General features: G+C 41.1%; 1 protein-coding gene across 16 annotated transcripts in view; it reads left to right on the top strand.

The window, feature by feature from the left end:
* The first annotated feature begins 7,428 nt into the window (after positions 1 to 7,428).
* PLA2G7 (phospholipase A2 group VII) overlaps positions 7,429 to 25,998 on the top strand; it is a 30,614-nt gene continuing 12,044 nt past the window's right edge. For 4 of the 16 annotated variants that reach the window (XM_078369342.1, XM_078369337.1, XM_078369339.1 and 1 more), the window contains exons 1-6: positions 7,429 to 7,677; positions 15,524 to 15,666; positions 21,360 to 21,481; positions 21,926 to 22,070; positions 23,586 to 23,679; positions 25,789 to 25,857. In XM_078369342.1, the coding sequence (XP_078225468.1) occupies positions 15,558 to 15,666; positions 21,360 to 21,481; positions 21,926 to 22,070; positions 23,586 to 23,679; positions 25,789 to 25,857 (539 nt within the window). In that variant the 5' untranslated portion in view covers positions 7,429 to 7,677; positions 15,524 to 15,557. Of the gene's footprint in view, positions 7,678 to 7,767; positions 8,035 to 11,461; positions 11,599 to 15,523; positions 15,667 to 21,359; positions 21,482 to 21,925; positions 22,071 to 23,585; positions 23,680 to 25,788; positions 25,858 to 25,998 lie in introns of those variants that run through there. The other 12 variants (XM_078369341.1, XM_078369335.1, XM_035295844.3 and 9 more) reach the window with 5 other exon arrangements.

Raw genomic sequence — 25,998 nt, 5'->3', positions numbered from 1 at the left:
ACAGTAAAGGGACACAGTGGTGACTTGGACAATGGGAGTGGCAGGAAGAAAATGGAATATTAATTGGATGCCTTTGTACATCAGACATTATTCTAAGTATTTTATGGATCTTATCTCCTTAATCCTAACACCAAGCCTGAAATACAGATAATTTGCAGGAAAAGAAACAGGCTCAGCTGTTCTGTCTATGGAGTAGCCAGCCATTCTTTTCTTTCTTTACTTCTTTCTTGAAAAAAAGAGAAAGAAACTGAGGCTCAGATGGCTTAAGTATACTCAAAACAGGTCTCTCTACTTCTTTCTTGTTGAATGTTATAGGACAACAGCTGATGCGACTTGATGCCTGATGACGTTACTACCAAAGCTCAGACCTTGGGCAAGTTCTAGAATTCCCTACACGTGGGACTAGGAGGGTGCGAGTTGGGTTCCATCTGGGTTTCTGGATTACTCCTTCACTTCTGTCTTTATCCATTTTGCTGGAGCTTTCACTGGCCTCCTAGTCAAGGAGTAGAACCCGAATTGACATCTTGGACCACCCCTGGGAAGAGACTGGAGAAACAGCATGAGCTAGATCTAGGATTCCAGCACTGCTAATCAGCCCAAGCTGAGGTGTGTGTTAATCTATCACGAAACTTGTAAAATCTTGTTGTGGGGAGTTAGGATTTCCAAGTGGGCTATGTTTCTTCTAAGGTGTTGTTTCACTAGCAGAGACCAGCTTCAAAGACACAGCTATGGCTCTCCTCTCAGTGTATTCTGGGTGCTGCACAACTTGAAGGTGGGCCTACATAGCTCCCTCATTCTGTAGACCCTGACTCTTGCGTGGGGTCTACAGAAGTTCTCTGTCTTGGTATCTCTTTTTTAATTTTTATTTTTTTGTATTTTTTAAAATTTCATTTTAGGTTTTGGGGTACATGTGAAGAACATGCAAGATAGTTGCATAGGTACACACCTGGCAGTGTGATTTGCTCCCTTCCTCCCCTTCACCTATATCTGGCATTTCTCCCGATGCTATCTCTCCCCAACTCCCCACCCCCCACTGTCCCTCCCCTATTCCCCCCAACAGACCCCAGTGTGTAGTGTTCCCCTCCCTGTGTCCATGTGTTCTCATTGTTCAACACCCACCTATGAGTGAGAACGTGGTATTTCATTTTCTGTTCTTGTGTCAGTTTGCTGAGAATGATGTTCTCCAAGTTCATCCATGTTCCTACAAAGGACACGAACTCATTGTTTTTGATTGCTGCATAATATTCCATGGTGTATATGTGCCACATTTTCCCTGTCCAGTCTATCATCGATGGGCATTTGGGTTGATTCCAGGTCTTTGCTATTGTAAACAGTGCTGCAATGAACATTCATATGCATGTGTCCTTATAGTATAATGATTTATATCCTTTGGATATATACCCAGTAATGGGATTGCTGGGTCAAATGGAATTTCTATTTCCCTCCCACCTAGCAGCCCTTATCCAGACATGTCATTCTTTCTAGTCTCTCCGGTGGACCTATTGTCCCTGAATCAAGTTACTTGAAGGAGTCTTTTTGGGGGATAAATTCACAACAAATATTTCCTGAGCACCTGATCACACAGGTGAAAAAGATCACAGCTCTCTTTAAGGAGTTATTAGTCTAGTTGAGGACGTAAGATAGTGCACAACGAAATGTAATGGAGACTATGTTAAATGCTGTAAGAGGGGCACTAAAGTACTTGAAGACTGGTATGTAGGAATAAGGGGGTATGCTGGACATCCTCCATTTGTCTCATCAGATCCACTCTTCATTGCTTCCATCTGGCATCTGTGGGCTCCAGCGCCACTGGCTTCCTGTTGGGCCTGGGCAACTTCCAGCATGAGATTGGAGGGTGGATGGAGAATGCATGTGGAATATTTAGTCCCTTGGCCTTCTTCCTGATTGAGTGCCAAAGGTTTACTGTGAGGGTCACAGCTCCTATCTGGTGACCTTCTCTACAGAGCTGCCCTTGCCAGGCCACAAGCACTGCTTCCTCCTCTTGCTCCCACAGGCCCATGCGTGATCAGGGCTCTTCAGTGTTGTTTGCCCAGAGGCCCTGCGCTATGCCTTGTTGGGTTTCCTAAATTCTGCTTTCACCTTTGTCCACATCCACTTTGTTAAACATTCTTCAGATAATCCAGTTTGAGCATGTTATATGCTTCCTGCCAGGACCTGGACCAGTAAAGTAGGAATTTAACAAGCTAGGGGATGCCATGACATGAAGTCCAGAATGGCTGAACATAAAGGGAGCAGAATGTGGGAGAATGAAATGAAAGGGAGCTTGAGGCCAGATCCTGGGAGGACACAAATGCCATGACAGCATGTCTAGATTTTACCTGTCCCTATGTTCAGTGGAAAACACTGGCAATTTCTGAAAGGGGAAGTAGACTGAATTAAAGTTAATCCCTCACTTTTGGAGAGGCAATTTTGCCATAAGAATGTAAAATGTATTCTGGGGTAAAGGATACCCATGGAGGAGGAAGAACGAGTTGGATGACAAAAAAATGCATACACTCTGGCTCAGAAAATCCATTTCTAGGTATTTCTCACAAACAAAAAATTAAAAACATGCACAAAGATTTAACTGCAATGACAGTCACTGGAGTACCATTTCAAAAATTAAAAATTATAAACAACCCACATTTTCACTAACAAAAAATAAATATTATTTAGCCTTTCAAACTGATGCTGTAGATGTGGATTTGTTGGCATGGTAAAATGTTACTATTACATGGCTGAATGAAAATAGAGCCTTATAAAAATGGCCAATAATTTCAGTATTTCTTTTTATGTGGAAAAAGTTTAAAGGGATATATATTTAATGATTAATAAGCACAATGTTTTTTGTAATGAGCATGTATAATTTTTGTAAACAAAAGAAACCTTCTGGTAATTGTCAAGGTTAGACCTTTTGAGGGCCTTGATTAGTATGAAAACAGTAGGAACTGTGCAACCAGATAAAGAATGTTGTAACTGAATCACAGAGAGAAACCTGGGAGTCTTGGATTTGGCACAATGCCTCCTACATCTTGATTAAGGTGAGTAGGGGTGTTATCAATGACTGGGGTAAGGAAAAATGCCCTGAAGACCAATTTGGCAATCCAGGTGGTAGAATCCAGTTATTGAATGTATACAAACAAACCCATTGTGACATCCACAGTTCTCAAGTCCCTAAGAAAACCGCATCCACAAAAGACATTGAGGCATTGCCAGTGAGGAATGAAAGCTTAGCCTGGTATTGGATAATAAGTTTTTGAATTGGCTAAAATATCAAATAAATGATTAGTTTTTTCTATTTCAAAAACTTAGAGGCATAGTTATCATCATTGGACTCTTGGCCTTCAAATTCTATTCTCAGATCATGACATTCTATCTTCCCACTTCTGTGTCTCTGTTTTTCTAACCCACAGAAACCAACAGTATCTTCCAGGTCTTCCTAGTTATTCACATATATATATATTCATATATGTATGAATTATCTTTCTCATAAGTATCTTTATATGAATCTGTATGCATATATATCTATACACATACTAATAGTTAACATCTATCAAGTGCTCCCTCTGCTTGTCAAACATTGTTCCAAGCACTTCACATGCATTATTCCTTATCATCCTCATTACAACCCAGTGAGGTAGGCACTGTTATTATTTCCATTTTATAGATCAGGAAACTGAGGGGTTAGAAGGCTATATAGCTTGCCCAAGGCCTTAGAAGGAGTACAGGTAGAGCTGAATTCCTGACTCTGCTCTCTTAATAACCACACTCACATCTCAAAAAGCATCTAGAAGATATGTACCAACTTGTTAAATAATTATCTAATGAGGTTGGGGTTGTAGGGAAACCTGTACTTCGTATTTTTCTCTGTTTTGTTTAGATTTCTAGCAATATCAATATTATATCTTAACTGGAAAAAAGGTTTTCAAATTACCATCAATTATGTCATTTTCTTAACTTTACTGCATGTTGTGGTGTACTACTATATCGCCATGTGCTAAATTTCGTATTGCATGCAAGAATAAAAATGACGAGGTTCCTGTCCTTAAGATGCTCACTGTACAAACTCTGTTACATTATCTAGAGGACATTTTTTTAGTAACCCCAGCCCTCCTTTCATTCTTACCCTCTGCTTTGTCCTACCCATATGCCTAATGCTCTTGCCATGATGGAGAGCTTGACATTCCCAAAGAGTTTGATTCACTTTTAGGCCCCTGAGCCTTTGCTCATGAAGTTCCATATTCTGTAGAATGAGTAGGAGTTCATCTGGAAGAACTCCTACTCAAGCTTGAAAGCTACTGCCATGGTGAAGCCTTCTCACAAATTTCTAATCTTAAAAAGTTTTAAGTATGTATTCGGTGCAATCATGAGCATAGTTCAAATAAGTAGCACTGAAGTACTAAAAAAGAAAAGCAAGTCTCCCACCTCAGCCCACTCAACCCCAATGTCAACCTCCACCTCAAGCTCATTGCCATTCTCCAAACTCTGAATGGTTTGTTTTTAGATTTCTGGTAGTGATTTCTGTGTTTCCAAAATAACATGCTATCTAGTTATTTATTGGTATTACATTTTAGGCCCTATCTAATTTATCCTAAGAGAAATGAAGATTTAACTCATATACACACTAGTCTTATCTCCTCCCTAATCTCCTAATAGAGATACATCTGTATGCTCAGCCCTGCACTGCTCTTTCCTCTGTACACCCAGACCTTTTTATCCTCTTCTGTCAACCACAGACAGTATCTTTTGACTGTCACTCCCTAAAATGGGAACCTTAGTACCCCACCCTTCTCTCCACCCTGCTCCTGCTCCTACCCCTTTCTACCAATTGACGATTGACGTTTACACTGTGCATTAAAAAAGTTAGTTATACTTACATTTTCTTTTATAGTCATAGTTCTTCTTTGACTTGTTTATGAGGTGAATCTAAAAAGAGAAAACCAATAGGCAGCGTTTCTGCTATTAGACTATGTGACTTTTGTTCCCTATAACCTAGTGGAGGGTTTGATTACGCTTTCCACTCTGGGTCATTTGAAGAACATTCAGATTTCAGATTTAAATGGGATCTTGTGTTTGAGCCACAACTAGTAGCTCAAAATCAACCCATTTTAGGCACATCACACTTGCATCAGGCCTTTCCTGGACATTTTCTCTCTTGAAGAAACAAGTTTTAATTTTAACTTTATATTTTAGATGGAAATAATTTAATCATAATTTTTTTTTCTTTGCATTCTGTCACCTTCTAATAACCTTGAGGGCTTCCAAGTTCCTAGTAGCGCTCTTGATTTTATTGAACCCTATTTTTTCCTCCAGTCTTCCTACTGCAATCAGGATGGGTTGCTTCCTAGCCTCGGCACTCCTACCATTCTGGGACCTCTCCTGCTTATCCGAGTTGGAGCTACTTTTCTTTGGGTCCCACAGAGTAAGGTGTCCTTGACTCCCACATCTTTCTCAGGATAATTAGTAACTGACCTTGCTGAACTCCCCCAGTACTCTGTATTTGCCTAATAGAGTAGCACTTTATGTTGTTTTCCCCTTATCCTCCAGGGATGGACTGTGTCTTATTCATCCTTGAAATGGCACCTGACATACAGCTGGTCCTCACCTCAATTAACACTATTCTAATTTAAAGAAACATCGAGCACGTGGCAAGGCACAGTGGCTAGCACCTGTAAACCCAGCCCTAATGCAGGAAGATCACTTGAGCCTAGGAGTTCAGGACCAACCTGGGCAACATAGTGAGACACCATCTCTACAAAAAATACAAATAAAAATTTAGCCTGGTGTGGTGTTATGTGTCTGTGATCCCAGCTACTTGGGAAGCTAAGGTAGGACGATTTCTTAAGCCTGGGAGGTCAAGGCTGCAGTGAGCTGTGATCATGCCACAGCACTCCAGGCTGGGTGATGGATCGAGACCACGTCTTTAAACAAACAAACAACAACAGAAAAGAAATTGAGCACATAATTACAATTTACTCTAACATCTTGATTGAAGCAAAGAGCTGACCCATCAGTTTCACTCACATTAAACAGGAAACAAGTACTGCTATTTTGATGGGCAATGAGAAGAGGAATTAAGTAAGAAATAGAATAACGAAGAACCAACTTATGAAAATTAAAACATAGCCCATATCAGTCTCTCCTTATAATCTGTATGTCTGTGTTGACTTATCCACTTGAAATGTGAGAAATATTCTTTATTAATTCTACTTACTGCATTGTCAGATGTAACACAGGAAGCCCAGTTAAATCTGAATTTCAGATAAACAACAAATAACTTTTTAGTATATGTCCCCAATACTGCATGAGACCTATTTATACTAAAACACTCTTTGTTGTTTATCTGAAATTCAAATTTCACCGAAGGTTTTGCATTTTTATTTGCTAAATATGGGCACTCTTCACTGGGCACCTTCTCAGAGCACTAACCCGTCAAATGCCAACTGCTGTGGGACTGCTCCGAGAATATGACCTAATGACAATGAAAGATGACATGTTGCTGGCAATGAGAGAAGTCAACACAATGTGTATACTTGTTTTTAGGAGTTGTTCTCAAAGCTTACCACCTTTTTAGTGTGGTGTTAGGTCTTCAACTTCAACTTCATCTTTGCCATAAAGTCAAAGGAAGACATGAGAGATCTCTTTGGTAGGGCATAATGTAGCCTTTTAAATTGATATTTCTGGGCCATTTGTTTTACAGGGAATTAGTCCAGGAAGTACAAGACAATGCCATTGGACAGATAGTTTCATTTAATTTTTAAAAAAACTATTGTTAGGTTTAAATGAGTCACTGCTTCATTAAGCTGTTAATATTAGATAACACACATTGAATGAATGTTTCCCATAGGCCAAGCTCTGTCCTAAGCATTTCACATGTATTCACATTTCATGCTCACAAGCTGCCTCTGACCAACTGATTTTGATTTTCTTGATTTTATGGATGAGGAAGCTGAGGAGAGATGATGAACTTTCCCAAGGTCACACCACTTATGAGTGGGAGAAAAACTTATGAGCTAAAAACTCAGGCCGTGTTACTGCAGAGTACTCAAATCAAAATAAACAATATTTCATCTCCAGTTCTGGCACCTCACCAAAAAACAAACCACAATTTAAAAATATAAAATTTTAATAACACCACACATAAATTTCAAACTACTTTCCCCGAGTTTGTAACTGAAGTTTTAAGCAAGTGTGTTTTTAATTTATTAGAAAGTGGATTGAAGAGAAAGCACTGGAAAATGAAGGAAGGAGTTTCAGCTAAACCCCAAATAAAACTGTGTTAAACTGAGCTACAAAACGACTCCTTCTAGCTCCATTTCTCCTCAGACCACGAGTGCTACTCCTGATTGCCCTGCATTGTCATTTCCGGGAGAAATGACCAACACAGTGGCAGGCCTTCCAATCCGGAGCACGGTCCACACCACTGCTGAATTGGTGTTCGGTGTACAACGTGCCAGAGTGCGGAAAATGCGCAGCGCATTGCCGATTATAGATGGTCGGAGGAATTCAGTGTATTCAGAGAACATGGTGAAACAAGTAAAACCGGCGTGATGTGGGGAGAATTCAGCCGGGAACAAATCTGATCTTATCAGGTCTGCGGACCGGAGCTGGCAAGCTAGGCACCAGCCAGGCACTACCTGGCTTCATCCCAGCGGGCGAAGTCAATCGCGGGTCCAGGTGGGTGAGGAGAGTGCCCGGTGCGCCTGAGCACGTTCGCGTAGGAAGCCGCCGCAGCTAGTGGGAGGCCGGGACAACACCCTCCTCCCCAGTCCCTCCTCCGGCAGCGGCCGGGGAGTAGAGGGTCGGGGCCACAGAGCCGCGCCGGGCGGGCCCAAGACACAGTCGGCGTTCAGCCACCTATCCGCCCGCACGGCGGAGCTGATCTGCCGGCAGCCACGGGGACAGCAGCTGGCCGGAGACTCGTAGTGCTGGCAGCGAGAGGCGGTCGGGTTTGGAGCGCTCGGGTCGCTTCGGTGCGCGGTGGAACGCGCCCAGAGACCCGGCTTCCCGCGAGCAGCTCCGCGCCGCGCCTGCGTGAGGAGGGGTCCCGGGGGCCGGGCGGGAGCGGGAGCGGAAGCGGGAGGAAGCGGACGGGGCGCGCCAGGCGCGGGAGGCACTGTTGCCTCGCTGGAGGCCGGGCGCATCCACTCTGACGGCCATTCCTGGACTCACCGACCCTGTTGCCCCCGGAAACAGCGCTAGGATCCTCGCGGGGAGAGCGGGGGAGGGTGACGAGATTCGACACCAGTTCTCCCAAACCTTTTCCCGAAAGGAAAGGAAGCAACTCCAAGAGCTCAGAGCTAGGGGGAGAGTCAGGCCAGGGGAGTAGGGTACACACGGGGTTTACTCATCTGTAAGTCTCCTACCGGGACAATCTTTCTCTTTCACACACACATCCCTACACACCTCTCACTCACTCACTCTCCTCTCCCTCCTCTCTCCCCCCACACCTCGTGTCTCTCTCTCTCTCTCTCTCTCTCTCTCTCTCTCTCTCTCTCTCTCTCTCTCTTTCTCTCTCTTTCTTCAGAGAATTGGAAACTCTTAACTAAGAGTTAGCAATAAGGCCGGGCGCGGTGGCTCAAGCCTGTAATCCCAGCACTTTGGGAGTCCGAGGCGGGTGGATCACGAGATCGAGACCATCCTGGTCAACATGGTGAAACCCCGTCTCTACTAAAAATTACAAACAATTAGCTGGGCATGGTGGCGCGTGCCTGTAATCCCAGCTACTCAGGAGGATGAGGCAGGAGAATTGCCTGAACCCAGGGGGCGGAGGTTGCGGTGAGCCGAGATTGCGCCATTGCACTCCAGCCTGGGTAACAAGAGCGAAACTCCGTCTAAAAAAAAAAAAAAAAAAAAAAAAAAAGAGTTAGCAATAAAACAAGTCATCACAGAATGCAGGGAAATTACTGCTAAAATAATAGCTGGCTTAATTTCAAAAGTTGAATATGCTCAGATAAAAATTCCAAAAATAAAATAATTGATGCTGGGAATGGGGAAAAAATAAATATTTCGGACAGATTTGCCTTTGTCCTGGCTGTGGCCATGCAGATATCTGTGAGTGCAAAGATTTGTAGATAATTGAAAATATCTCTATGGCAGCAATATTTCTGGAGAAGGCTATGGACCAGAGTTGATTAGGGTTGTTTCCCAACTTAGTGAAGCATTTTCTCTCAGAGGAAGGTCTTGCATTCTCCCTCATTGATCTCTAAGTTCTAGAGAGTCAGGAAGTTGTAGTTGTTTACCAACTAGGGTGGCGATGTTCTTCACAGAGATAGGACACCTAAGTCAGTGAGACAACTCTATTTGTTTTTCTTGTCTCGTTTTGATGTGCAACTTACTAAAAGGATATACGCCTGCTTAGAGGAAAGCAAGCCCTTCCTCATTTATATTGTGTGCAGTGGAAATGTCAGCTCGTGACTTAATAGTGGCTAGGACATATTAACTTGCCAGATCCCATGAATTATTTACTGGTCAGTGTGTCTGAAGTTCAGCTTGAAGTGGCCAGTCTGGTGATTGGAATTGCAGACAAAATGTGATAGTAATTCTGGGAGCTGTATGATTTATCTCTTACCATATCTACCACCATATTTCCCTTAGGGTTGGGGAGTGGGGTGGTTGGGGCATCTTTAAGGGAGAGGTTACAGGTCTCCTTGAAGCCAGAAATCTATTTGTTTGACCCATGTTTTGAAATGTTGAATTAGTTCCCCATTAAAAGTCACTGGATATTACATACAAATGTAATTTTCCAGCTTTTCTTGGAAACAATCAGTTGATCTAGTGACACGGAGCTGCCATTCCTACATGGAAGCCATTAACTGGAATAGAGTGCTAGTCACCTCCTTTGGGTGATCCAGTCTGCCGCAATCCACACCAATCTTTATTCTATTGCATGGACCTGTTTGATTGATTTAAATTACCTGACTGGCCCTTGTAGACTTTTGCTTTTTAACTTCAGGTTTAGGGCAATCAAGTGCAGCTTGTCTGTTACACTTTCACCCTCATCTAATGCAGGAATCTCTATTCCAGGAATCTCTACCCCTGCTGGTAGTCCCCAGACCTGTACTTTCACTGCTTCTCTGATAAAGGGGATATTGCTAATTGTTGAAAAGCTCCTGTTAATGGAGCTGTGCAATCTGGGCCCACATAGAACATGTTTAGGACCTTTGCACAGAACTGTGGCTGTCACATGCTGTCTGAGTTTTCCCCATAATAAACATTCCTCATTTGCTCAGCAGCTCCTCCTGTGACTTGCTGCCTTGTTCCCTCATCATTCTGGTTATTTTGGGGTCATTGTCTCTTGGCATGAACTTTTACTTGTTAAAATCCTTAAAGCCCCACCAATTCAACAAGATGTGGTCTAACTAGTGCATAATGCAGTGGGAGGCTGGCCTCCTATTCTCTAAGATGTTATACTTTTGTCTTACAACTGAAGATGTCTTTAGATTTTTCTTGGCCAATTGTGTTTTTAAATTTACTTTCAGGGCTTATTTTCCAGTTAGATTCTTCCTGATCATTTACAGGAGAACTGTTCAATGTACAGCTTGAGAGCAATGGTTTTCAGCTGAAGATGATTTTTGCCCCCACTCCAGGGGATATTTGGCAATGTCTGGAGACACTATTTAGTTGCCACAACTGGGATGTGCCAATGGCATCTAGTGGGTAAAGGCCAGGGATGCTGCTAAACACCCTGCAATGCATAGGACAGCTCCCACAACCAAGACTTATCAGCCCCGGGTGTCAGTAGGGCTGAGCTTAAGAATTCCTACTTTAGAGTCAGGGTCTAGGTTCAGATCCCGATTTAGCTATTTCCTGTCTCTGTGATCTTGAGCATGTTATTTGACCTCTTTGTCTTCATTTTCTCATCTGTATATTGAGGAACTCTGAGGACTAAATGAGTTCATTTATATTCTTAGAAGGGTACCTACCAGAGAGTAAGTTATCATGATTGCTAACTGTCTTACAAACACTATCTTATTTTTCTACCTTATTTTATTCATTTTAGTTTGTACATATGACATCAGATAAGTGGGTGGATAAAGTTTGAGGGATAGCACTTCATTTCTAATCTTGCCTATGGGATGGGCACTGGTGCATTTGGATGTTTTAGGGAGCTAACAGCTCTTCTCAGAACTGCCTTCCCTCCATGGCCTCCATTATCATTTTTCCTGCTTCTTTCAGTATTTTCTGCTGTATTGGGGCATATATGTCAGTTTAATACTGCATCCTCCTGGGGAACACGAACACTGAGTTCTGTTAGCAGGAGAGGATCTGTGCCTGTTGCTTGTACACTCCGTTTCCGGTGCCCCCCAGGTTCCTCCACACCCCAGTCGCTGTGGCTTGCATCTGCACAACAGACTCCTGGGGCTGAGCAGCAATTAGTAGATTTTGGGTAATAGTAATAGCATTCCTCCAAGGGCTCATATCCTATAACAACCCCATTATCGGGGTTCCCCTTTCACAGATGAGGAGAGAAAAGCAGAAATTAGGCAAGAACTTAACTGCAGTCACCAAACTAGAAAGCAGCAGATTCAAAATTCAAACCTTGGCAGCCAGAAACTGGAGCTAGATTTCTAAACCACTTTATTCTTCTGACACAAGGTAAGTTTTCTCAAGAAATATACCCATGACCTTAACCTAACCACCATGTAGCTATTTATGCATACAACAGTCAACAGATCCACTTACTTTTACTATTGTGAGTAATATTGCATACATGAGGTGTGTGTATTTGTGTGTATGCATTTCTTTTTCTTCCACTGTGTTTCATTTGTTAAGGGCAGGGGTTGATTGTGACTTTCATTTTTCATAATGCAAGGATCTCTGATCCTTTAAGGAGAAGCCACAGTTACTCTAGAAAAATCATTCTTCTAAAGCTTTAAACTCATTGTAAGACTATAGAGAAAACAGTAGCTGAGGTCACAGTGCCAGGTTGGCCTATCTAGGCAGGCAGTTTGGAGGACTGAATCTTAAGGGTAAGATCAAGAACTTTCAGTATAGCAGCAAGCTGTCCAGTGATCTTAGACAACTTTTACCTTTTATGACCTTTAAGCCATATAGAACACCAAACATCTGGACATTTGCACACTGGATGCTGATTAGTTCCCATTTTCAAAATTGTGAGTAGAATCAATTAATTATATGTTACTTGCAGGTTTTCAGTACAGAACTTGTACTTATAAATGACTCTATTATTAAACTACTTCCACAATAGGGAACTGTTTCTTATTTTGCTGTTTTGACCGTACTTCTTCTCTTACATTGTGAAATGATTATGCAAGAGTTGTGGCTACTGTCCCCCATATAAGAGGCTTTGGACACTTCTGCAGAAGTCACTTGAGTGCTATACATTTGAGATAATGTCCAAGTTAAGTTTCAATTTCATTAGCTAATGTGGTAGAGAGAAAATAATAGAGTAGATATTACCTTTTCTCTTTCTTGGTTTCAAATTAGCAAGTATTGAGCAGGAAATTTTTTGCAGATGCTTTTAAAGAGAATCATATATCTTACATAAAGATGGGAGCTGAGAGTTCAACCACACTCATCCCTTTTTCAGCATCACATCATTCGGACCTCTTCTTCGGAGGTCCATCCTCTTATACTTTTAAGGACTCTTGTGATTTCATTATGAATTGATTTCTGAGTGAAGCTTCAGAAGTTCAAGGGGAATGCCACCATGCCCCCCTTGGCCCCTGCAGTGTGCATGTATTCAAGCCTAGAAATACCTCTGGAAAAAAATCTGTTTACAAGTCATTATTTGTGAAGAGACAACTCAATTTACCTTTCATGTTATGTTTGGATTTTTGAAATCATGTATTAACTTTATAGTAAAATTAAATATAATACTGAAATAAGATCAAATAAAATCAACCAAAACTATAAATAATCTTAAAGAGTTACACTATACGTACCTTTTTTCTGATCAAAAGGAAGATGTTGAATAGGGAAATATAATCCCTCAGCAAGTAGTTGAAGAAGTTTGGAGCCCCAGTAACACATTTCCCAGCTGCCTATCTGGGTCTTTATAGCCTGTGCAATAGGAGCTCCCCTTACTACATCCCCATCTCTTTGAAATCTCTCTCTCTGAATTGCTGTTGCTCTCAGAACTTGTACTGTATCATCTAAGAATTATAAAATGCTCCTGTAATTTGCTTTCTTCCTATATTATATTATTAATATATGCTAGTCTTGTCTCTGAAACACAATTGTAAACTCTCTGAGAGTAGGGATTGTATCAAATTCTCTGGCACTTTCCACAATTGTTGCCATAGGAGAGGGCATATAGTATTTGCTTTGATTGAATGACTGCAGATCTGCTGCTATTCAGGATCAGCCGTGCTGTGCTGCAGTAAGGCAATAACAGCTTCATCTGGAAATTTTCAGTGGTTTAACACAGCAAACGTTTATTTCCTGTTTGTGAAAGGTCATTTGAATTGGCAGGGGCTCTTCTCTGTTCAATGACTAGGCATACAGGCTTCTTTCACTTCAAGACTCCACTACATCAGCATGTGATTTCTAAGTTTGCTGTGTGAGGGAAAGGAAGGGATGAAGGAGATAAAGTGACTCTGTTTCATACCACTTTGGTTCAAATTTCTGTTTCCCAGGACTTAGTCCCATGGGCCTAGCCTAGCCACAGGGGTGGCTCAGAAATGTAGGGAAGCACATAGATGTTCAGGAGCACTGATTTTCTATGCTCCGCATCTATATGACATCTTCCCGCAAAATAGCTATACTAACTAGTACTTCATTAGTGTCAGTGGGACACTGGATCATTAAACTGGGCTCAGTTTGTATTAGTAACCAGATGTGCTAGATCTATTCACTCAGCAGGCATTTATTGAGTACCTCTGTATACCAGGCACTATTTTAGGTTTTGGGAATACAGCAGGGGGGAAAACCATCAAAAGTTCTTACACTCACAGAACTAAGTTTTTCGTGGAAGGTTATAAACAGTTAACAAATAACATACAAAATTTGTTAGTTGGTAATACATATTGGAGAAAAATAAAGTAGAGAGGGAAATAGGGAATGTATTGGTGTGAAGAAGGAGGTTAGATTACAATTTTAAATAGATTGACCAGGAAAAGTGTCACTGAGAAACTATCACTGGAGCAAAAACCCAGAGATGAGAGGGCCAGTCATTTGGGTGTCAGAGCAAAGAACATTCCCATAAGAGGTAACAGATACAAAGCCCTCAAGGTGGGGACGGAGGGTAGGCATGGAGTACTTGGCATGTCTTGTGAATGGCAAGAAAGCAAGTGTGGTCACAGCAGGTGTGCAAGAGAGGACAGTGGAAGGATTGGGAGTGTGCTGAGTACAGGCTCTGTAAAGCCTTAAATGCTATTTAGGGTCAATGGCTTCTGCCCTGTAACGTATGACACCATTTGGGGGTTTTGTGAGGAAGGGTGACATAATGACTCTGGCTGCTGTGTTGGGCTTAGATTATAGGGTCAAGGGCAAAAGCAGGCAGAGGCATTAGAGGTGACAGCAAATTTTAGGTGAGAGATGGTGGTGGCTTGGACCTTTTCCATTCCCCCTAAAAGTTGAAGGGCCACATTTTAAAGGGGAAAATGAATACACAAATGTAAGATAGTTTTTGCTAATAAGATGTAAGCATACAGCCTAGTTGTAATGTAATTTATTCTTACCACTCATCTCATATTATGTTGTTTCATTTACTGATTCAACAAGCATCTATTCAGTATTACTTCTTGCCAGGCCCTCTGTTAGGCACTGAGACAACAAATAAAAAATGATCTCTGCTTTTTGGAAACTTATGTTACAGTAGGATTATAGAAATGACCAAGCATATAACATCATGTTAATACCCAAAACAACCACAGCAGCAGAAATATAATCACTGTATAATTAAATGATGGAAATAACCAAAATTTATGAACTGTTTACTACATGCTAGACATACCTATGGATATGATGATGATATAGATGGTCAAATTCCTGCTCTTCCCAGAAGGTTGTGGTGCATAAACTTCTCTTTCCAGTCTCCTGGGAGAGCAGTGCAGGAGGCTTCTGAATGTTGTCATACTGACTATACCCACAGAGCTGTGCACCTGGATAGTTGTGTCATTGTGGATCTAGTTGTTCAAGCTTGATGGGTGACTCTTTAGCATTTACAAAAGAGCTTTCATAACTCAGTACCTGATAAATTTTGCCCTACTGCATAACCAGGAAAATGAATGTTATAATTGTTATATTTTGTTGGCTATTTTTATAGCCAAATATACCGTTATAAAGTTAGAAAACTAGTGACCAAAACCCTAATCTGTTGGAAAGTATTTTTTTCTGTGCTCTACAGTTCAATGTAATCCTTAATAATGTAGGATTATGTAATGTAATTAGGTAATTACATTACCAAGGACCTTATCATTCTAGTGCCAATCTAAAACCCAGCCCAGAAAATGTGTGTTACATTTTTTCCCAATGTTACTAGTACCTCAGCCTCTCTTGATTTGTCAGCCTATCTTCATTGCATGATTTTTTTTTCTTTTAATCATCTGCTTTGAAGGAGACTAAGCTGAAATTGCTGCTCAGCTCCCAAGATGGTGCCACCCAAATTGCATGCACTTTTCTACCTTTGCGGCTGCCTCGCTGTGGTTCATCCTTTTGACTGGCAATACCTAAATCCTGTTGCCCATATGAAATCATCAGGTAAGAGGTATATTTATTTGTTCAAGGTCTTGAGCAACTGGCCCTTTGCCATACTTCAAGTGGCCCCCAAGAAGTTGCACATCTGTATATCTAAACAAGTCCTATTTAAATAGTTATGTAGATCCTCTTTTCTGCTGGAGCAGAAGAAGGACCTGTTTTCTTCAGTATCAGGACTGCAGGACAGAACCAGGATGGGATGTTTTAAGATACACTGGAAGCTCAGCTTGCAGTCACCACAGACAGCCTCCTTAATGCCACCCCTTTTCTCTATGACTGCCCTAACACATGTCTACACACAAGCATAGTAATGCAGCTGCTCTGGAGTACACTCCAAGGCAGCTTCAAAACCTGCTTTCATGAGGTGGAGGAGAGGCAGGTGTCTTTTTCAACAGGCATAGTCTTGGTTAATAGTGGAAGGTCCTATGAGATAACAATTTAGGTCTTGGGATCCAAAGGGAAACAATCTTTCCTACCTAATAATAGAGAGGAATAGGGACAAGTAGGTGCTGTGCTAGGGAGTTCCAGATGAGAATGGATGTGATCACTCATTCTTTCTTGCCTTGTGGTAAGAGGGGAAAGAAAGAAGAGGAACGCTTAGACAAATCCAGGAGGAGTTTGCCAAAACAGGGCAACCATCTTTAGACAGCGACATGTAATATCACTAAGAGGGACCTTAATTGCAAAGAGATTGTTTCTGGAGCTCTGCAAATTCCTGCTCTTCCCAGAGGGTTGTGGTACATAAACTTTTCTTTCCAGTCTCCTGTGGAGAGCAGTGCAGGAGGCTTCTGAATGTTGTCATACTGACTATACCCACAGAGCTGTGCACCTGGATAGTTGTGTCATTGTGGATCTAGTTGTTCAAGCTTGATGGGTGACTCTTTAGCATTTACGAAAGAGCTTTCATAACTCAGTACCTTATAAATTTTGCCCTACTGCATAACCAGGAAAATGAAGGCATTAGTAGGAGAGGTTCTATATCTTATATCTACATTTGCATAGGACGTAGAATAATATCTCACAAGTCCATTCATCTTACAACACATCAGGAAGTTAAGGCCTCAGGGATAAACTGGTGGCTAAGACAATAAACTTATAGCCAAATTCAAGGGTCCTGCAGCCTAGACATTAATTCATTTTTCCTATTTCCTTTTTCATGGATTGAGAATAGGTAATATCTTATATGGTGGGAAAATCATCTGGGAAACATTTGTATCATTCAGTTTTTATTGGTACAGGGTAAAAATATCAAAACATTTTTCTTTTTAATCTCTTTATTTTTAAAAATCATTGGAAGGCTGTCATTGGACTGACAGAAACTTGAGGACAGAGACATTGTTTTATTTATCTTTACAGTCCCAGCATTTAGTGTAATGCAATGCTCATTCTAAATGTTCAGAAATAAATGCAGGCCAGGCACAGTGGCTCATGCCTATAATCCCAGCACTTTGGGAGGCTGAGGTGGGTGGATCACTTGAGGTCAGGAGTTCAAGACCAGCCTGGCCAACATAGCGAAATCCTGTCTCTATTTAAAAACAAATACAAAAAATTAGCTGGGTGTGGTGGCACACACGGTAGTCCTAGCTACCAGGGAGGTTGAGGCAGGAGAATTGCTTGAACCCATGAAGCGGATGTTGCAGTAAGGCAAGATTGCACCACTGCACTCCAGCCTGGGCTACAGAGACTCTGTCTCAAAACACACAAACAAACAAAAATGAATGCATACATACTGGTTAAAATACTAGAAATAGTTTATTAAATAAGATTAAAATAATAGGTGGTTCTTTATAATTTCTTACTAAATGAATATACAGAAAATATGGCTATGCAGGTAAAAAGGTTTGTAAAAATGGGCTAGAGATACCCTCTTTCCTAATGGATTACATAAAGCCATATAAGAGTGTAATTTTCCTAGCATGTATACAATTCATCTCCACACCCAAAACTGAACATCAGGAATATTTGACAAAGGTATACCACCAAAAATATGTAATAGAATTAATAGCATACTATAGGTTCTGATCTTCTTATTAAAATGAAGAAAACTAAGAGGAGACATTTATAAATTCTGAACCACAAAATGATGTGAGTGGTTATTTGATCTGATGAGTCTCCTCCTTCCACTTCCTTGATGATGACCCCTGAAAGACAGGTAGAGAATGGGAAATCCAGGCCTATAACTGGGTCAGCTGCAGGCTATGGAGCCTGTTCCACAGTCACCCCCAGGCACCCTGGCACTAGTGCACAGGATCTAGTAGACCTATGTCAAAACCTGGGTCAGCTCAATGATTCCTGAGGCCTTCTCTGGGGTCAAGTGTTCTGGAACAGGCAGACCTATAGCCTCACCTTGATCTGAATGCTCCTGAATGCTGAGTGAGGAACCTTTTCAGAGAGAGCAGGTATTGGACAACCAGGGCACTCCTAATTTATTGGAAAAGGTTCCCTGGGCCTTTGAGATCTCACAAGCAGAGGCTTGTTCTGGGTGAACCTCTCCTATGGCTCCAGAACTGAGCCTCCAATTCTAGAGGTAGTATCTCCAACACCATCTGTGGCTCTGGGACTCCTTAGGAAGTTGTGTGAGCCAGAGATCTCCCTGCACCAAGCCCTGCACAGGTACATCATGCCTGCCTAGGGGTGGGGGCGCAGCAGCTCCAGGCTGCTCACCACAGAAGAAAGGGCAGGTGTCCTTGCCTTAAAGTCCTCCTCCTCAGGACTTGACATCTCCCTGCCACACCAGAAGCATGGCTCAGTACACAGTCTTTTATTGGAAGAAGAAGAGCCTTTTGTAATTATAAATAGACCCTGAAAGTTCACCTTACAGGTAAAGTTTTTAAAAATAGTTTCTGGGGTTTGAATCTACCTGTGGGGAGGTTAGACCTGCTAAAACTCAAAAACTTCCCCAAGGACACAGCACAGATTTACCTAGCCAGAATAAATTAACTCTGGGGAAGGAGTAAATAGCATTAGTTATCTGCCCATTATGTGTCATGTTTTGTACTAAGAACTTAACCTACATTCTCACCTCATCTTTAAAACTGTCCTGTGGGCTAGTCAAGTGCTTTTATGTCATTTTACAAATGTGGATCGGAAAGGGGAGCAAATTGCCTAGACCAGAAGATTATAGCTTGTAAGAGGTACACCTGAAATCTGAAATAGAACCATGTCCACCCAATTCCCAGGGTTCGTTCATCTCAACCCCGTCACCCCTTGCCTTCCTTGCAACTATCTCTTACCATTTGACCATGGATTGCTGACCTGTGTGTCAGGCCAGGTGGTCTGGAACTTCAGCCTAGTGTCTCTTAAACTTTAATGGACATTCCTTTTATTCAGTAGCATTGGGGTGAAGTCCAGGGATCTGCATTTCCAAGCTCCAGGTGGTGCCAATGATGCTGGTCCACAGATCAGCTTTGAGTGGCCGAGCCTTATGTATTGAAAGGTTTCATCGTGAGCAGGTGTTTCACATATGAGTCACCAGGCTGCAAATTGTGGAGGCTGTAAATTGGTTTCTTCCCATGACTCAAAACCTTTCTGGGCAGTGTTCCATGGTATTGATGCAGATATCATACCTAACATAGCTCTTGGCAGCTGGCTAGCAGAGAGTAATCAACTCCCACCATCCATTGCAAGGAAGGAGTGGACAAGCTGGGTATGTCAAAAAAAAGTAAGAGTCGCTGGGCGCGGTGGCTCAAGCCTGTAATCCCAGCACTTTGGGAGGCCAAGGCGGGTGGATCACGAGGTCGAGAGATCAAGACCAACCCGGTCAACATGGTGAAACCCCGTCTCTACTAAAAATACAAAAAATTAGCTGGGCATGGTGGCATGTGCCTGTAATCCCAGCTACTCAGGAGGCTGAGGCAGGAGAATTGCCTGAACCCAGGAGGTGGAGGTTGTGGTGAGCCGAGATCGTGCCATTGCACTCCAGCCTGGGTAACAAGAGCGAAACTCCATCTCAAAAAAAAAAAAAGAAAAGTAAGTCTGAATATACTGATATTTGGATTCAACATCATGGAATTAAATATGGATTTGATTGGGGTTTAGAAAGGATAACAGATGAAGCTGCAGTAGTGTGTGGAATGGTTGCACCAGAAAGAGAAAAGGGGTTTTAGAAGTGAGTGAGTAAAAGACTGTATATGATAAAGGGTTTAAAAGAAAACAAGAGAGCCAGTGGCCATTCAGGTTACTAACCTCATTTTCACAAATATTTGTTACACATTGACTATGTGCCAGACATGTGATCTGTGTGAAGATCAGCGATGCAAAGACATGGATATGGCTCTGGAGAAATAGCCTAGTGTAGCATGCAGATACATAATTTTAATATGTGATAGGAAGAATGATTATGTGTTTGTACACACATACACATAGAATCTATATAATACTGAGGATGAAATGATTAAGTCTGTCTAGGGAATCAGGGAAGGCTTCAGAGAAGGTAGGATATCTGATCAAGGTATTGAAGTTTGAATAGGAGTTTGCCAAAAGGATTTAAGCATAGGCAGTAGCATTTAAAAAGATGCAGTGGCATCAGTCAACCTAGTGTGTAGCTCAGGAGTCCTGTAGCACAAGGAAGGGGGATAACCTAAGAGGAAGAGGCCGAAGAAGAGTACGAGGCAATGGGCTTCCAGTGGACAGTTTCTTTGCAGTGCGGAGAAATTTGGGATTTAACTTAGGCACCTGTGAACCTCATATGTTTCAACCCCAGAATCCTAGAAGGATAGGTCACATTTGTGCAAGTAGCAGTGTGTTTGCTTAGGAAAGCATGTGTAGATTTAAATTCCTCCTACAAACTGCCTTCCAAAGAGATTACAATACGTTCCTCATTCAAGGAAAGAACATTTGCTGATAGGAAGCCATTGAAGGATTTTCAGAATTGTCTGGTGTTATTTTTGCTTTAAATCCCTCCAGGAGCTGTGTAAAGGATGTGTCTGAAGGGGTCAAGATCCAAGATGGATAGAACAGTTAGGAGAGAGAGCAACAGCATGGTCAAGAAACAGTGAGGACATCAATGAGACAATTGAGCTAGCGGGTCAGAGATAGATTGTGGAGATCTTCCTAACCTAAAAACTGATGTTAGAAATAGAGGCTTGGTTGAATGTAGGGGGTCGCTGAGAGATAGGAGAGTAGGATGATTCCCAGGTTTCTGGCTTGTAGTGCAGGAGATGAGGAGCTCTTGAGTTGCAGGCTGTGTGGCTGGAAGGTGAGAAGGCGGAGTTGAAAGATGGTCATTGAGTTTCATTTTGGAAACTAAATGGCTTTGACATTCTTATGGGAAGGACCAGATAGAGATATTCTTTAAATGGCTTTGACATTCTTATGGGAAGGACCAGATAGGCACAAATTGGAAATGTGAGATAAAGTTCATGTGTAGGAAAAACAGATTTGTGAAATCATCTTTAATATACTCTGGATAGAAGTAGAATGAGAGGGTAAGGCTGTAAACATTTAGGAGGTAACAGTCCAAGGCAACTTGGGAGAAGGGCAATATCTGTCTACCTTCATCTCTTTACCCTCCAAAACCCCTACAGAGTGTTTCAAACAGAGCAGACCCTCAATATTTTTGTATTTTACTTGTTAGTTTGAGAAAGAATGAATGCCAGAAACTATGGCAAGTAACTTGATTCCACTGGAATTTCTTTGCATAATAAAATCTGATGTGTAATGGATGACAAATGAAATAATATATACTTGTTTTTCAGCATGGGTCAACAAAATACAAGTAGTGATGGCGGCTGCAAGCTCTGGCCAAACTAAAATTCCCCGGGGAAATGGGCCTTATTCCATTGGTTGTACAGACTTAATGTTTGATCACACTAATAAGGTAATGCTTTGATTTATCAGACTTATCCTGAAACTAATATTGTCTGTCACTATGGCCCACTAGAAGGTGTTCAAATGTGTCCTTGCCCTCACCTGAGAATGACCCATTTTGCAATGTGTATTGTTTCATATGAAGCCTTTTATTAGTTTAGCCATTCCCCAATTCTTTGCTATTGCCTGATTAATTTATCTATAAACCCTATTTTTTACTTCCTTAATATCTGAAGCCAGTCTGCTTATATTTTCTTTTCATTGAGATAAAATATTGTTTTACTGTTTCTCTTTCATGCCTGTCTTCAGTCACCACAGCAGCCTAAAAAGTTCTCCAGACCTCTTTGTGAACACAGAGGTACTTGGGTCCCTGCTAATGAAATAAGCAAAATAGATGCTGGAATATGTCTGAGAAGCAACTTCTCTAAAAGTGCATTAATTTCTCTCTTAACAGGGCACCTTCTTGCGTTTATATTATCCATCCCAAGATGATGATTGCCTTGACACTCTTTGGATCCCAAACAAAGAATATTTTTGGGGTCTCAGTAAATGTCTTGGAAGACACTGGCTTGTAGGCAACATTTTGAGGTTACTCTTTGGTAAGACTTCTGTTGATCCTTCTTTGTAAGCTTTAAGAAAACTTTGAAAACAACAACAATTTCAGGCAGTTAAGACCAAAGTAGATTTTTCTCCAGTGTAAATATCTCCTAAAATGATAAGGAAAGTATTTCTTTAAAGCCCAGGCAACTACGACAGAAGCAAGAGTTCTCATTTTGTCCACCTGAGTTGGATGGGGGTGGCCAAGAGTATCAGACTGACTCTGACATCTTTCTATGACTACTCTTTAGTTTTCCATCTGACGTACCATGGAGAGGGCAATAATGTGGTGAGAATAGCAGGTTCTCTGGTGTGGCCACTATCCTGCATGCTCTGTGCTAAAGTCAGACCAAAAAAGAAAAAAGTAGAAGCCACTGAACTCTCCAGATCCAAAACAAAGGAGTCAAAGCTAATGCCTGAAGAGACTCTACTTTCATTCCCATCACTAAGACAATCTGATGTGCATTCTTTACTTATTTTCTACATTATACTAATGTAGAATTTTCCTTCCTTTCTTATCTGTTTGACTAGACACTACAGATGTTGGGCTGATGTTAATTGTGTCTTCACGTTTCTCCCTTAAAACTATCTACAACTTTTTGGATTCATCTTAAACATCTGCTTCTAATTTTCTTAAAAACCACTTATAACAGAAATTAAAATACTGTAACTCTGCATATTTATGTTGCAAAAAAAACATATAAATCATTTCCTCATCACATTCAGTCTTCATGACCACATCTGCATTTTATAGATGAGAAAGTGAAACACAAATGATTGCTAATAATAATGGTGACAATAAAACTGAGAAGTGAAAGAAGACAGTATTTTCATTTTTGAGCCCCTTACTATGTGATGGATAGGTGCTTTACATATATTACCTAATTAAATAAAATTCTCACAAAAAACCCTATAAAAGAAATACCATTTTCTCAATTTTACAGAAGAGGAATCCGAGACACAGAAAGTTTGAGGAACTTGCCCAAGATCCATAGCTAGGAAGTGGCAGAGCTGTATTCATGACTCAGTATGAAGTCAGTGGTTTCTCTACCTTTGGCTGCATGATTATGACCAAATTGTAAGGAGCAGAGTCTCTGATTCTTACATTCTGGTCTCAGTGTAATGTAGCTGAGGTTTTATGGGTAGTTTGGTTTTTTTGGGTAGTATAGGTAGTTTGGTTCCAGAATATTCCCTTCAAAGTTTTTCCAAAACCTGGCAACGGCAATAAGTAGCAGCCTTTGTGAATACACTGATAAGTAGGAAAATCTCTCACCTTAAATACAGAACTGGCGATGAGAACTTATCATGAATGATCCTATGGTCTGAGAAAAGAGCTTACAGTTCAGGTTTTTGGTTGGTGGGTATCTAGTGGCAGTCTTTTTAATGAATTTACTATTCATCATAAAAAAAGTAGATATAAATCAGATGGGTCTGCATTTTATGCTAATGAGATTTGAATTAAATTCACTAGCAACGCTCAGAGAAATCACTAACTATAATCTCCTATCGTTGTCTAGGTTCCATGACAACTCCTGCAAACTGGAATTCCCCACTGAGGACTGGTGAAAAATATCCACTCATTGTTTTTTCTCATGGTCTTGGAGCATTCAGGTAATCTTTGAGAGGTTGAACAATTTTAGCTTCTAGGAATAAATGACAGTTTTTTTATTCAAAAAAGAAGTAGCAGATTTTGGATGTCATGCAGGCCCTTGTCTGGAGGAGTTGGGTTTCCTCAATAATTGGCTTTGGGTCTATTGATCAGTCCTAGCCCTTTCTTGTCAAGTAGTTTTTTTCCCTACTACCAGCTCATTGGGATTAGCCTCACAGCAGAGAAGAGAGGGTATTGCATTTTTTATAATTGCCCTTCTATATTGTAATATTTACACTTTAAAAATTATCCTCAGTAAAGTTTAGGACTTCTGAGAAACCAAGAATTGATGAGCTCTGAAAGGCATTTATTAAGAGAAATATCTGTGAAGGATAGAGAAGAAGCAGGAAAAGATGGGGAGAACCTTATTACCATGCTACAGATTGGACACCTGAAAAGGTGATGGGAAGGGAGAAGGATTGGGTAAAAAGAACCTCAGACTATAGCACAGTTCTAAGAAATATTGAGCCAGGCCAATGGAAGGAGTGCTTGACCAAATTTGCTTATCAAGAGTCCTGCATCTCATAGGAATGGGCTAATGTTAGTACCCTCGCTGTGCCAAGTCTCTGGGAGCAGGTGACTGGATGCTTAGCTTCTACTTGACCATGGTGATAGATCCAGATGGGCAGAAGCTGGATGGGGTCTTTAGTTAGCTATACTGTATGTAGCATGATAGCTGAATGGCACATTTTCAGGACAACAACCACCCTCTTCACTTTCTTCCACCACTTCCTCAACTGTCACCCCTCTTCTACCTTGGGATTGTAAGATGCAGAAAGTAAGAGAGTCTTTTAGCTGGGAAGAAGTTGGGTAGCACCTGAAAAAAAGAATTCTCTTCAGCACTTTAGTTGTAGTTCAGCTAGCTGTTTGATTTTTCCCACACTAGTGATTGACAAATTAGAACCCAAGGGCCAAATCCAGCCCACTGCCTATTTCTATAAAGTTTTATTGGAACATAGACACACCCATTCATTTTTGTACATTGTCGATGGCAACTTTTGTCCTACAACATCAGAGTTCAGTAGTGGTGACAAAGTGTATGGCCCACAACACAGGGCCATATTTACTGTCTGGCCTTCAACAGAAAAAGAGTACTAATCTCTGTGCCAGACCATTTCCCCCTCTTGAAAAGGTCCTGTGTCTTCAGCAACAAAGACATAGTTTCTAGCTATGTCCTTTTTATTCTCTGTTGACATTTCCTATTGAATGCATGGTATGAGGAAAAGGTTGTGCAAATGATGTGGAAGAGGGCATAAATGCAGTGCTTAGCACATTATTTTTCAATTATTTCATCCAGTCCAATCATTTAAATAACAGCTAACGTGTTAAATATGTCACTGTTTCAAATATGATTATAAGTAATGAAAATGTATTAATTCAATTGATCCTCACTGATGAGATGCTGTACTATTTTAGCATCACCATTTTATAGATAAAGAACCAAGGCAGAGAAAATGTTGTGACTTATCAAAGGTACGCAGCTAACAAGTGGTAGAACCAGTGTTCAAACTCAGTGGTCAAACTGCAGGTCTCATTCTCATAACTACCATACTGTACTGATTTCCTATGTACATTATCTTAGCAAAGCCTTACAACTACCCTAAAACAAATGCTTTGCTCTTAGGCCCATTTTATAGGTGAGGACAAAAGTGCAGTAATTACCTAAAATCATATAGCTGGTAAGTGGCAGAGCCAAGATTAAAACACCAAACTCTCAAAGACGATATTTACAATCACTGCACCAGTTTTCTCAACCTCAGTAGTCTTTGACATTTGGACCAGATAATTTCTTGTTGTGAAGCTTTGCCCTGTGCATTGTAGGATGTTTGACAGCATCCCTGTACCCACTAGACACCAGTAGTACTCTCGCCCACATTAGTGATAATGAAAATACCTCCAGACATTGTCAAATATCCCCTAAGAAACAAAATCACCCTCCTTTAAGAACCATAACTCTCCAGTCTACCCCCAGGCACTACTACAGGGGTGTAATGGCCTCCACGTTCCCAGTTTCATTAGTGGACACAGCTAATGACTGGTAGTTGTAATGCTTCCCTCTTTTTGTTTTGAAGGACACTTTATTCTGCTATTGGCATTGACCTGGCATCTCATGGGTTTATAGTTGCTGCTGTAGAACACAGGTATGTTACCTGATGTAATTAGGCTCCTTGGCCAACTGTAGGGAATGTTAATGCTCATAACTATGTTTCTAATTTTCATAAAAGTTTATTTAAAATGTTGATGAAACTTTCAAGTATGATTACGTGATGAGTGAAAAAGGA

The sequence above is a fragment of the Callithrix jacchus genome, chromosome 4, assembly GCF_049354715.1.
Source record: "Callithrix jacchus isolate 240 chromosome 4, calJac240_pri, whole genome shotgun sequence".
Classification (NCBI taxonomy): Eukaryota; Metazoa; Chordata; class Mammalia; order Primates; family Cebidae; genus Callithrix; species Callithrix jacchus.
The sequence above is the reverse complement of the archived record's forward strand: the minus strand, read 5'-3'. Positions and strand labels throughout refer to the sequence as shown.